The 13,575-nt window shown below is 44.3% G+C and overlaps 1 protein-coding gene across 4 annotated transcripts in view; it reads left to right on the top strand.

Moving 5' to 3' along the window:
• Nucleotides 1-11,043, top strand: part of CUNH6orf52 (chromosome unknown C6orf52 homolog) — a 20,482-nt gene extending 9,439 nt beyond the window's left edge. For 3 of the 4 annotated variants that reach the window (XM_006141205.3, XM_006141206.3, XM_006141207.3), the window contains 2 exons: nucleotides 520-565; nucleotides 4,225-4,444. In XM_006141205.3, the coding sequence (XP_006141267.1) occupies nucleotides 520-565; nucleotides 4,225-4,367 (189 nt within the window). In that variant the 3' untranslated portion in view covers nucleotides 4,368-4,444. Of the gene's footprint in view, nucleotides 1-519; nucleotides 566-4,224; nucleotides 4,445-10,853 lie in introns of those variants that run through there. The other variant, XM_027775014.1, reaches the window with a different exon arrangement.
• The last annotated feature ends 2,532 nt before the right edge of the window (nucleotides 11,044-13,575 follow it).

The raw sequence follows: 13,575 nt of genomic DNA on the forward strand, positions 1-13,575 counted from the left end.
CGGTGGCTTAAACTCACGCTGGGTGCATGTGCGTGCGTGCCCAAGATCCCAAGAGGAGAATGGAGGAGAAGGGATTGCAGTATGGCTATTCCCCCTGGGGGGTGATTTCTCGCTTTCTGTCTCTATGTCTCTCTCTGTCTGGCGAGCGCACGCGCCCTATAGCAAAAATCTCTCCAAAAAAAAAATAAATAAATAAATTTTTTCTAAAGAGATCTAGTATGTTAGACATTATTTTTGAGAGCTAGATTTTTTTCTTTTGAAAGTATATTGCTAATAAACCTCTAGGTAAAAGTATTTTTTATTGGAACCAGCGGGTGGCATGGTGGTTAAGGCACTGGACACTCCCACATGGCCAGCCATAGTTTGAGTCTTGGACCTAGTGGCTTCCTTTCTCTCTCTCTCTCTCTCTCTCGTCAAAATAAATGAATGAATAAATACAATTAATGAATGAATTAAAAAATTAAATAAATAATTTTAAAAATGATTTTTTCTTAAGATACTAATTTTTTTTTATTGTAGGAAACCACAGCTCTTACTGAAAACCAAGATGAAGACCCACTAGAAGGTAATGTGTGGTTGAAGAGGAAACCTAACCCCGTTTCCAGATCTCTCATTCATTTAGCTTGTTAGAAACTGAGAGATCCCCCTGGGAAATTCCAAGATGAGTTGCCTAAGCCATCCTTTTCAGGAATTTGTTCTGATTTTGGAAGCTGCTTCTGTGGGAATAAATTCCACTGGGCCTCTTCTCTGGGTCTGTTTGAAAGTCCGGGAAATGGAGATGTTCCCAAACAGGAAGAAGAGACTAACTTGTATCTAAGATCATTTTCCTCTGTAAGCTTAGACTTTGAGATTAGTTATATTTTGATTTTGTTGTGTTTTGTGTGTGTGTGTGGTTTTTTTTAGGAGGAAAAGCAGAGGCAATTGCTGTGGCCTTGGCTTCCTAACTTCCCTCAGGGCAGTTGGGTCTGGGACCTGACAGGTTGGCTCTGTACCATCAGATGTCAGTGTTTCCTGTAGGTCTTGACCTGTATTGAAAAGAACAAAGTTTCTCTGTCCAGAAGAACCCAGTTTAGGAATGTCTTATTTTTAAAGAAAGGAGGAAAATGTCTTGCTTTCTTTTTTTTTTTTTTTTTTTTTTCTTCTTTTTTTTTTATTTTTTAAAAAGAAATTTTAAAATGTATTTTTATTTTTTTTTTGAGAAAGACTTTTGCTATAGGGTGTGTGTGCTCACTGGAGAGAAAGAAAGAGAGAAATCACCCCCTAGGGGGATGGCCACACTGCAGTCTTTTCTCCTCCATTCTCCTCTTGGGATTGTGGGCACTCACGCACACGTACCTGGTGTGAGTTTTAAGCTACTGGGTTCAGGGACTCGAACCGTGGTCGACCATGAGTCCAGTGATGTAACCAGATGTACACCATCTGATGGTTCCATGCCTTAGAATAGACAATAGAGGAGAAGTACAGAGAACACTGTTGCCTGTTCCTTATTACATGTCCACGAGATCTCTTTCTCCTCCCTGAACCTGTGTGTACCCCTGCCACTCAAACCTACCCAGTGCTTTTGGGATGTTATCAAAAGAAGGAGTAGTTGTTATCAATCTTTGTAGCCCCAGTGGCTAAAACAGAGTTTGTACGGTACTAGTTCTTGATGTTGAAATGAAATGAAATTGCTGTTGAAAAGAACTCTGTAGGGGCCAGCCCCATGGCCTTGTGGCTGAGGGAGCTGGTTCCCACATGGCTGACCATGCGGTCTGAGTGCTGGACCTGACTGCCTGAATAACACTCTCGGTGCATGCGCACCTGTGTCCAAAAATCCCGAAATGAGGGCTTAGGTAGAAGAAAAGGGATTGCGACATGACTGTGCCCCAGCGGAGGGCATGTTCCCTGCCTCTCTTTCTCTGTCTCTCTGGTAAGCACACATGCCCTTTGGCACATTTTTTAAAAAGAAAGAAATCTTTAAACGTTAGGCAGTCTCTACTTTTTAGTACTTTGGTTTAAATATGACTAAAGAATGAATAGTTGAGCTCTCAAGGGGCTTCCTGGCAGGTTAAAGTGTGAATCTACTCTTCCTGCCTTCAATTATGGAGACAATCTATAGCAACCATAAAGGGAGGGACCAGCAGGGGGTGTGGAGGTTAAGGCGTTGGACTCCCACATGGCTGACTCTGTGGTTCAAGTTCCAGACTTATTGGCTTGAGAATCACACTGGGCAGTGTGTGCATTCCAGAGATTCGGAGAGGAGAACAGAGGGGAAGGATTTGTGGCCATGCCCCCAGAGGGTGACTTCCCACTCTCTCCCTCATTGTTCTCTGTCAAGCACATGCGCCCTATGGCAAAAACAAAAGAAATTTAAAAAATTGGGGCCAGCAGGTGGAGTAGTGCTTACGGTGCTGGTCTCCCACATGGCCGACTGCAGTTTGAATCTTGGATCCAGCAGCTTGAAATTCATACCAGGCACGTGTACATGTGTATACTCAAAATCCCAAGAGGAAAATGGAGGAAAAGGGATTGTGGTGTGGCCATCCCCTTCTGTGGAATGACTTCTTATTAAAAGAAAAAAAAAATGAAGGAAACATACAATAAGAGTGTGCTTGGGCCAGCCCATGGCATGGTGGCGAAGGCTGGCTGCATCCCATATGACCAACTGCACGGTTCCAGTCCTGGACCTGGTGGCTTGGAAAAAACCCTCCGGACACATGAGTGCACATGCCCAAAATTCTAAACAGAGGGAGAGATGAAGGAGAGGGGACCGTGGCATGATGGAGGGTGCTTCCCCTCTCCCCCAAACACCCCTCCACCCTAGTACATGCACTTTCGGGCCAAAAAAAAAAAAAAAACACAAGTCCTTTCTGGATCTAGACTGCCAGGGTTCGAATCCTGCTCACTAGCTCTGTAATTCCAGACTAATCTCCAGTGTCAGTTTTCCCTTCTGTAAAGTGGGACAGTTAATACCCAGCTCATAGGAAGTCCGAGCGTGATGGTCTAAAGTGCTTTAAAGCATCTTTAACAGCTTCCGGCACATAATAACCGCTGCAGTGTCACCACTCATAGATCTGGCCGGCACCATCTGGTAGAGACGTGATGTGAAACACAAGGACATCTACGTAGGCATTTTTATATTGTCTAGTAGCCAAATCAAAGGAAAAACTAAAGAATAGGCGAGGTTAATTTGAATAATGGTGCCGGACCCATCATATTTGTTCTGGACTGAATGTTTAAGTCTACACCAAATTCGTACATTGAAACTAATCCTCCATGTGGTACTTTCTACCAGGATCATGCACCCACAGGCCCTTTAGCGGACAGCTGCCTTTAGCTCTTTTTAATCGATTTGTGATAGCACATGCATGCACCAGAGACAGAGACAGAGACACCCTGGGCAGGGTTCTATCATGTCGTGATCCCCCTTCCGTCGCCCTCTGGCTTGTCAGGATCTTGTTTGCTGCACTCATATGCCTGGCACGTATCAGGTTCCCTGAGCCAGGGGTCTGAACCCATGGTTGGTTAGTACTATTTTTTTATTAAGAGAGATTTTTGCTCTAAGGTACATTCACTTGCCAGAGAGACAGAGAGAGAAAGCCAGAAATTACCCCCCAGGGGGGATGGCCACACCACAATCCCTCCCTCCATTCTCCTCCTGAGATTCTGGGCACTCATGTACACCTGCCCAGCGTGGGTTTCAAGCTGCCAGGTCCCGGACTTGAAATGCAGTCAGCCATGTGGGAGTCCAGCAATTTAACCAAAAGGCCACCCACTGGCCCTGGTTGCTACTTAAAAAAAAAAAAACAAAAAAAAAACGATTTTTGCCATAGGGTGCATGCACTCATCAGAAAAAGAGACAGAGAGAAATGAGAAATCAAGCCCCAGGGCGGATGGCCATGCCATAGTCCCTTCTCCATTCTCCTGGGATCTTGGACATGCACTCACGTGTCCAGCACGGTTCTCAAGCCACCAGGTTCAGGACTCGAACTGCGGTCCGCCATGTTGGAATCCCGGGAAGTCACCACCACAGCACCTGCTGGGCCTCTGAATACTCCTTTTTTAATAGCTTAAGTCTGTATTTTCAAGGCATAGTCAAAAGAAACACAGTTTTCAAAAAAAATAACCTTTAATGCCTGTAGGACTTCCTGCTAATGCTTTTTACCAGCTATCAAATTCTTAGCCATTTCCTATCTGTGTCTTGTAAAATTCCGTTTCTTTTATATGCATTCTTGGCTCATGCAGATCCAAATCTTCACTTGAATATTGAAGAATTAAACAAAGAGTTTATGGCAAAAAGTGAAGAACTCTACAACTCCCTCCTGAGCTGTCACTGGCAGCCTCTGGACACAGTTCACTCTGAAATCCCAGATGAGACTCCAAAGTGAAGAAAGGAGTCCATTAAGCACCCCGGCTCTCTTATTCATTGTGAGATGTTTTCTTTTGGGAATAAAAATCATTCTTCCAGCAATGTCCTAGTTTCTGTATATAAACAATCCAGGGCTTAAATGTGACGGACGTGATAGAACATCGTGTGAGTGACCTTTACGGGCCTGTCCATTCCTGGAAGTGTGTTACATTAAGTGAGTCCCAGAGGAGCTCATCTGACTACAAGACACTGGGAAACGGGTTCACTACGAGATGGGCCTGGGTTGAATCGACTGTGGCATTAGCTGCTCTGATATTTGCCTATTCCTTCTAACATTATACTCTCAGGGCCAGCAGGTGGCGTGGTGGTTAAGGGCGCTGGACTCCCACATGTCAGATCACAGTTCAAGTCCCAGATTTGGCAGCTTGCTTTCTCAATTTCTCTTTCACTCTTCCCCACCCCCAGTCAAATTAAAAATAAATACATAAATAAAGTTAAATAATTCTTTAAAAAAAATAAAAACTCTCAGGCAGAGAAACTATATCTGCAAGCACTGCAAGTTTTCATGCTTACAATTTATATACAAAGTGCAGATTAAAACTAGAGCAGTTAGCGTAATGGCTATGTCGCTGGACTCCCATCTAGTCAACTGTGGTTCGCGTCCCGGACCTCGTGGCTTAAAATTCATGCCAGGCGCATGTGTGTGTGTGCCCAAGAGCCCGAAAGGAGAATGGAGGAGAAAGGATGGTGGCATGGCCATCCCCCCTGGGGGGTGATTTCTCGCTTTCTGTCTCTCTGTCTGTCTCTGTCTGTCTGGCGAGCGCAAGTGCTCTATAGCAAAAACCTCTTTGAAAAAAAAAAAAAAAGTGTTATTTCTGCCCCAGGTAGGAGGCGGGATTCTAGCTTTGGCACTATTGACTTTGAGCTGGATACTTCTTCACTGTAAGGGACTGTCCTAGTTATCATCCCGACCTCTACCATCAGATGCTCTATGACAAAGGACTGAAACCAAAACAGTTTAGCCACTGCGGCTCCATCCAGGGTCTCATACCCTAGCCGTATGTCCCAAGCCTACCTCCTACTCAGGAGGAGGGGGCGGCTTTCCAGAATTGAATTATGGATATGTCAGAATTAAGGGGCCTGCCAGACCCAGGGTAAGAACTCCTTGAACCTCCTGAGATGTATCTGCCACTGTTCTTGGTTCTATCTCTGCTGGAGGATTGCTTCAGTAAGGATCCATTCCTTTTTCTTTTTTTTTTTCAGATGAGACTCCAAAGTGAAGAAAGGAGTCCATTAAGCACCCCGGCTCTCTTATTCATTGTGAGATGTTTTCTTTTGGGAATAAAAATCATTCTTCCAGCAATGTCCTAGTTTCTGTATATAAACAATCCAGGGCTTAAATGTGACGGACGTGATAGAACATCGTGTGAGTGACCTTTACGGGCCTGTCCATTCCTGGAAGTGTGTTACATTAAGTGAGTCCCAGAGGAGCTCATCTGACTACAAGACACTGGGAAACGGGTTCACTACGAGATGGGCCTGGGTTGAATCGACTGTGGCATTAGCTGCTCTGATATTTGCCTATTCCTTCTAACATTATACTCTCAGGGCCAGCAGGTGGCGTGGTGGTTAAGGGCGCTGGACTCCCACATGTCAGATCACAGTTCAAGTCCCAGATTTGGCAGCTTGCTTTCTCAATTTCTCTTTCACTCTTCCCCACCCCCAGTCAAATTAAAAATAAATACATAAATAAAGTTAAATAATTCTTTAAAAAAAATAAAAACTCTCAGGCAGAGAAACTATATCTGCAAGCACTGCAAGTTTTCATGCTTACAATTTATATACAAAGTGCAGATTAAAACTAGATGGTGTAACGGCTATGTTGCTGGACTCCCATGTAGTTGACTGTGGTTCAAGTTCCGGACCTGGTGGCTTAAACTCGTGCTGGGTGCAGGTGAGTGCGTGCCCAAGATCCCGAGAGGAGAATGGAGGAGAAAGGATTGTGGCATGGCCATCCCCCCTGGGGGGTGATTTCTCGCTTTCTGTCTCTCTGTCTGTCTCTGTCTGTCTGGCGAGCGCAAGTGCTCTATAGCAAAAACCTCTTTGAAAAAAAAAAAAAAAGTGTTATTTCTGCCCCAGGTAGGAGGCGGGATTCTAGCTTTGGCACTATTGACTTTGAGCTGGATACTTCTTCACTGTAAGGGACTGTCCTAGTTATCATCCCGACCTCTACCATCAGATGCTCTATGACAAAGGACTGAAACCAAAACAGTTTAGCCACTGCGGCTCCATCCAGGGTCTCATACCCTAGCCGTATGTCCCAAGCCTACCTCCTACTCAGGAGGAGGGGGCGGCTTTCCAGAATTGAATTATGGATATGTCAGAATTAAGGGGCCTGCCAGACCCAGGGTAAGAACTCCTTGAACCTCCTGAGATGTATCTGCCACTGTTCTTGGTTCTATCTCTGCTGGAGGATTGCTTCAGTATAAATCCATTCCTTTTTCTTTTTTTTTTTTTTAATTGCCAAAGGGTAATACACTTGCTAGAGAGAGAGAGAGAGAGAGAGAGAAGGTACCCCCAATGGGGTGTGGTCCCACCACAGTCTCTTCTCCGTTTCTCCACGTTGGGATTTGGGGTACACCTATGCATGCATGATATGTTTTCCAAGCTGCCAGGGCCAGGATGCCAACTGTACTATGAGCCATGTGGTATCCAGCTCCCGGGACCCCTAGGCTACAGGGCTGACCAGAATCCATCCCTTTCTACCTTCTTAGCAAGAGGTGGACCATCGTGGAAAGCCTACACCACTTCCAGTAGACGGAAGGAAAACTCTTGTTCTATGCTTGCCTTGTTTACCCAGAGCCCAGTTGAACAGGAGGAAACAGGCCAAAGGAACTAATTCTGCAGAAATCGGAGAAGTGGCAGGACGGGCTGGGCACCTTTACTTTCGATGTCAAAGCACCAGTGTTTTGGTGATTTTTTTCCCTTTGTAATAAAGAAAACAAAAACAAGTGGTTATCAATCTGAACAGGAAGCCCGAGGCATAGGAAGTGTAGTGAAAGTCTGTCTGAGCTAAGCAGCGAGGACAATATTCAGGTGCTACTAAAAGATTCTGACTGCCTAGAATGGGTGAAAGAGTACCAAGAAGGCAGGAGGAGAGTTGTCAGGGATTCATACTGGTCCATTTAAGGGAACTCGGCCATGGGACCTGCAGGGGGCGTAGTGGTTAAGGCGCTAGTCTGCCACATGGCCAACCACAATTTGAGTCCGTGGCTTGAAACTCACGCTAGGTGCGTGTACGTGCGTGCCCAAAATCCCAGGAGAATGAAGGAGAAGGGATTGCAGCATGGCCATCCCCCGTGGGGTGATTTCTCGCTTTCTATTTCTCTCTTTTCCTCTGTCCAGCAAAGTCACGTGCCCTATAGCAAAAATCTCTTAAAAAATAAAAGAAAAAGATCGCTCAGGGAGCTGAGCGATTCTTATTTATTCATGAATCCAGGAGCGTTGCGATGAAGGGAGGGTGGGAGACACATTGTCAATGTATCATCAGTTTGTTTACTATAAACTAAAACATGTCTTTAAACAGTTCCCCTAGACGTGGGTGCTGTTCGTTTACTATAAACTCCAGCTAAAACATGTCTTTGGGGCAGTGATGGCGTGGGGCCTGACCAAGCCCTCCCTGTTCATGCCTCTCGGGCCAGACAAGTTCCAGCAGACCCTGTGTCTCCACACTATTCTGAATGCTTTAATTTTGCTGGATGTATGAAGAATTAGGTCATGGGACCAGCAGATGGTGTAATGGTTACGTTGCTGGACTCCAATGTAGGTGACCATGGTTTGAGACCCAGACTGGGCGACTTAAAACTCACACAGGACACGTGTGCGTGCGTGCCCAAAATCTCAAGAGTAGGATGGAGGAGAAGGGATTGCAGCATGGCCATCCTTCCTAGGGGGTGATTTATCGCTTTCTGTCTCTCTGTCTCTCTGGCAAGCGCACATGGCCTATGACAAAATTCTCTAAAAAATAATAATTTGAAATCTAAACCTCCTCTTTGTTACTCATTTTTCCCTGGATATCTCCTATGTATGTGTAAATGGGAATACATGCTGATAAACTTGTACTTTTCTCTTCTTATTTATTTATTTATTTTTAATTTGCCATAGGGCATGTGTCTGGAGAGAGACAGAGAGAAAAAGTGAGAAATCACCCTCCACAGTAGCTGACCATGCTGCAATCCCTTCTCCCTTCTCCTCTTGGAGTTTTGGACATACACACACATGTGCCTGACATGTTTTTCTAGCTACCAGATCTGGGACTCGAACTGCTGAGCTGGCTATGTGGGATCCAGCTGCCTTAACCACCATGCCACCCGGCTAGCCCATATCCATCTTTCATTACAAGGGCCCTACTAAAAGCTACGAAGAGTAAAGAAAAAATGATTCTTCTTTCCCTTTAGAACTAACTGTTAGATGACCCCAGCCCCAGATCTCACTGGTGAGATCTGCAGAGGAGCCCCCAGGGAGCCTGGCCGGGGGTTGCAGATCCTGTTTAAGATACCTCCAAAACAATTCCACTGGGATTTGGCAGTAAAATGAAGAGGGCACAGAAACAAATCAGCGGAACAAAAATTTGAATTCAGTGAAGCAAATATTTGTTGTTAAAGAAGCGACCACGAATCCATGCTTTCTAAGCATGTTGACTGTGAAGAAATAGCCAGCTTATTTCACTTATTTCACCTTCTGTGTAAATAAAAAGGAAACTATGATTTTAACATGTGTCTCTCTGAAATTAGGACAGGGGTCTCCCGGATGAAAAGGGATTGTGGCAGCTGGACCATGCTCCACTGAGGGGTGCTTTTCCCCCCTCTCTCTCTCTCTCTATCGCTCTTGACACATCTTCTGACTTACTAAAAAAAAGAAAGAAAAGAGAAAAAGAAAAAAGAAAATATCTATAAGGAAAGACACATATTCCAAAATGAGACTTAACTGGATTTTTTTATGGCCGATATTTTGTACTGTTCTATTTGAAATAGCTCCTACCTTTGGGACAAAAGGCAGTTTGGATCTACTTAGATTTCACTGTGATTTCGAGTTCTCTCTCTCTCTCTCTCTCTCTCTTTTTTTTTCGGAGAGGTTTTTGCTATAGGGCGCGTGCACTCTCCAGAAAGACAGAGAGAGACAGAGAGACAGAAAGCGAGAAGTCACCCCCCAGGGGGGATGGCCACGCCGCAATCCCTTCTCCTCCATTCTCCTCTTGGGATCTTGGGCACACATGCACATGTGCCCAGCGTGAGTTTAAGCCACCGAGTCCAGGACTCAAACCGTGGTCGACTACATGGGAGTCCAGCGACATAGCCACTATGCTAACTGCTGTTCCCTCGAGTTCTCTCTTGAATCCTCAGTTCTAGACGCTCCACAGGGTGTGGATATGAGTCCTGTTAGCAAACATGCTGGAAGATTATAGAGTCACGGTAAGTCACCTGGCCTGTAGACACACACCTCTTGCCTATAATGGCCTGCAAAGGAATATGACATCAAGTAAAACAATAAGTAAATCAGGTGACATTCTAGAGAAAGAAGGGGTTTTGGGGACCAGCATCATGACTACATTGTTGAACTCCCACATAATTGACTGTAGTTCGAGTCCCGGACCCAGCGACTTAAAACCACATCAGGCACATGTGTGTGAATGCCTAAAATCCTGAGGAGAATGCAGGAGAAGCGATTGCAGCATGGCCATTCCCCCAGGGAATGATTTCTTGTCTCTGTCTCTCTCTTTCTCTCTTTGTCTCTCTGGTGAGCACATGTGCCCTATAGCAATAATCTCTCAAAAAAAAACAAAAACAAAAACAAAAACTAAAAAAAATGGTATTTTGGATATTTGAACTTCCCGAGGTTTTCATTGCATAAGATATACTGCTTCATTTTTTCAACGAAAGGTCAATTGTTCATGAATATCAACTACATTTATTTGCAAAAGCCACAGGAGGGAGTCTGAGATAACCTTTGGGGGAGAATGCTGGTTTTGAGCTGAGAAGCTGTAGACATTTACAGCGTTGAGTAAACATAATTCTACGTGATACTTCAGATTTACAAGATAAATAAGACATCTGATTCTATTTCAAGAGGCTCATAGACTAAGTAAGAGAAAACTGCTCACAGTACTAACATACAAAATAAAATATGATGTAGGCCCTAGAAACACCCAGAATACTGTGGACATGACGATGTCAAGAAATAGAAACAAATCTACGTGAGGGAGTACTTTTTAAAAAATTGTCTCAACTTGGGGCCAACAGGTGAGGTGGTTGGGGCAGCTGGACTCCCACATGGCTGACTGCGATTTGAGTCTTGACCTGGCAGCTTGTTTTCTCACTTTCCTTCTCTGTCTCTCTCTGGTCAACTTCAAAAATAATAATAATAAATAAAATAATGACAATGAATACATTTTTTTAAAAAATTGCCTCAATTTAGGTCTTAATTTCACCTCACCTTCTTTGTCTAGACAACATGCAAGAGTTTCCATGACTCAGTGAGCATTTGGACAGGATTTCCTCAAAGTCATCAGTGGCTCCATAGTCTCACCCAGAATGAAAGTCACTGAGAGTTGAGGCTGAAAGGAGCCCGCACAGAACAAAAAGATCTCCCAGAAGAAACTGAAGAAACAAAAATTTACGGGACAAGAATACAGTGAGTATAAAATAAATGTAGATCAAAGCAAAGCAACACAAAATAAAGTCTGAGTTTCTAGTTCTCATTCTTCCTGCGACTTTTGGACGTATTCCACAAAAGAGAATTGTTAACCTGTTATTGATGTCTTTCAACAAAAATCACAGCAGGATTTTTTTTTTTTTTTTAAGAATTACTTATTGGGACCAGCAGTTAGCGTAATGGCTATATCGCTGGACTCCCACATAGTTGACCACGGTTTGGGTCCCGGACCCAGTGGCTTAAACTCATGCCAGGCGTGTGTGCATGCGTGCCCAAGATCCCGAGAAGAGAATGGAGGAGAAGGGATTGTGGTGTGGCCATCCCCTCTGGGGTGGGGGGTGATTTCTCACTTTCTGTCTCTCTGTCTCTCTCTGTCTTTCTGGAGAGTGCACGCGCCCTATAGAAAAAACCTCTCAAATAAAACAAAACAAACAAAAAAGAATTATTTATTTATTTAATTCCTTTTTTTTTTTTTACCAGAGAGAGAAAGGGAAAGGGAGAGAACAAGCCACCAGGTCTGAGACTCAAACTGTGGTCGGCCATGTGGGAATCCAGCACCTTTAACCACCACGCCACCTGCCAATGCCCATAGCAGCGTTTTAACAGAACTTTACAAACCGATCTTAGAACTACTGGATCGTCAGGAAAGTCATGACATCTTTTTGCATAGAAAAACACGAAAAAGTGGGTCACGACTTTTCTGACAACTCAGTCATTTGTAAGACTACGCGCTTAAAATAGACAGGAACTTTGAAAGCAGGACAGCCGAAACGCTCTATTGCTGTGGGAAAGGGGGACCGGTGGAAAATCACAGCTTCGACACGGATTTAGAAATGGGAAAGTTGACTGGCCGTTACGAGATCGGGGCAGAAGTCATTGTCGCGTGTGAGATGTTCTGATCTGAATCTCTGTCTCGCTGCTTGGGAGCCATGTGACAGTGTCCACAGCTGTAAAAGGAAAATGATCACAGGGCCTAGGTCATGTGGTTGTGGTGATGACTGAGACAGTCCAGATAAAGCACTTAGCATGGTGCCTGGCCCAAACTGAGAAAGCAGTGAATGTTAATTATCGATGACGCTATTGCATGAATCCCAACCACTATCTCGAGTGCCTTTAATCCAGCCATAGTCTTGGGCTGCTCACGTGTCTCTTTCGTACAATTCCAGCTGGTCCTGAGTAAGTCCAATTGCACTCTAAGAACATGACTTCCATGGGTGTCATGGTTACAGCAAACATGGCCCCAAAGCCTCGTGAGCATCATTGCTCCAGTCTGTGCAATGCTGGATTGGAAGTTTTTTCTTATAAATAAGATTACTAGCTGGGCCAGCAGGTGGCATAGTGGTTAAAGTGCTGGACTCCCACATGGCCGACCACGGTTTGAATCCCGCACCTGACAGTTAAAAATCATGCCGGGCATGTGTGCATGCATGCCTGAAATCCCAGAAGGAGAATGGAGAAGGGATTACGGTGTGGCCATCCCCGCCCCCCCAGTGGTGATTTCTCACTTTCTCGCTGTTTCTCTGACAAGTACACAGAACCTATAAAAGCATCTCTCTCAGGGCCAGCAGATGGCATAGCAGTTATGTTGCTCGACTCCCACATGGCCAGCCCACGGTTTAAGTTCTGGACCTGATGACTTGAAAATCACGCTGGGAAAATGTGCATGCATGCCCAAAATCCCAGGAGAAGGGATTGCAGTGTGGCCATCCCTCCTGAGGAGTGATTTCTCGCTTTCTGTCTCTCTGTCTCTCTGTGTCTTTCTGGCGAGTGCACGTGCCCTATAGCAAAAACCTCTCAAAAAAAAAAATTTGTAGGTAGAAGATAAAAACCTAGTTCTCAACCTGTGTAATAGGATGTTGCTATGTAATGTTCAAATTCAATATATAAGAAATGACATGGTAGTCATATTATTTACACAGAAGTCATCCACAGACAGAAGAAACAGCGAAAATACAGTGTTCCTTTATAAATTGAGACTACGCATGGGGAGGCGTACCACAGGACCTGATGCTTCATTATAAAAAGATTTGTACTAATATTTGAGATTAAAATAATTATATATTAAAATTATAATTAAAATAATTATATATCAGTTTGATTTAAAAAATAAAAATTAGGGCCAGCTCCATGGCCTACTGGTTAAGGGAGCTGGATCCTACATGGACAATCAGGGTTTGAGTCCCAGTCCCCAGAGCTTGAAAAACATGCTGAGCACATGCACCTGTATACCCCAAATCCTGACAGCATGAAGAAATGGAGAAGGGACTGTGGTGTGACCCTGTACTACTGCAAAATGCTTTCTCCTTCTGGATCTCTGTGTCTGACAAGCACACATACCCTCTGGCAACAACATAAAACTAAAAAAAAGGAATGAGCAAACAAATAAATGATAGAGAAGCCACACTAATCTGGGATATATATATATATATTTTTTTTTTCTGAGTGGTTTTTGCTATAGGGTGTGTGCACTCACCAGAGAGACAGAAAGAGACAGAGGGACAGAAAGTGAGAAATCA

This window comes from Tupaia chinensis, unplaced genomic scaffold, assembly GCF_000334495.1.
Source record: "Tupaia chinensis unplaced genomic scaffold, TupChi_1.0 Scaffold000048_1, whole genome shotgun sequence".
NCBI classification, from domain to species: Eukaryota; Metazoa; Chordata; class Mammalia; order Scandentia; family Tupaiidae; genus Tupaia; species Tupaia belangeri.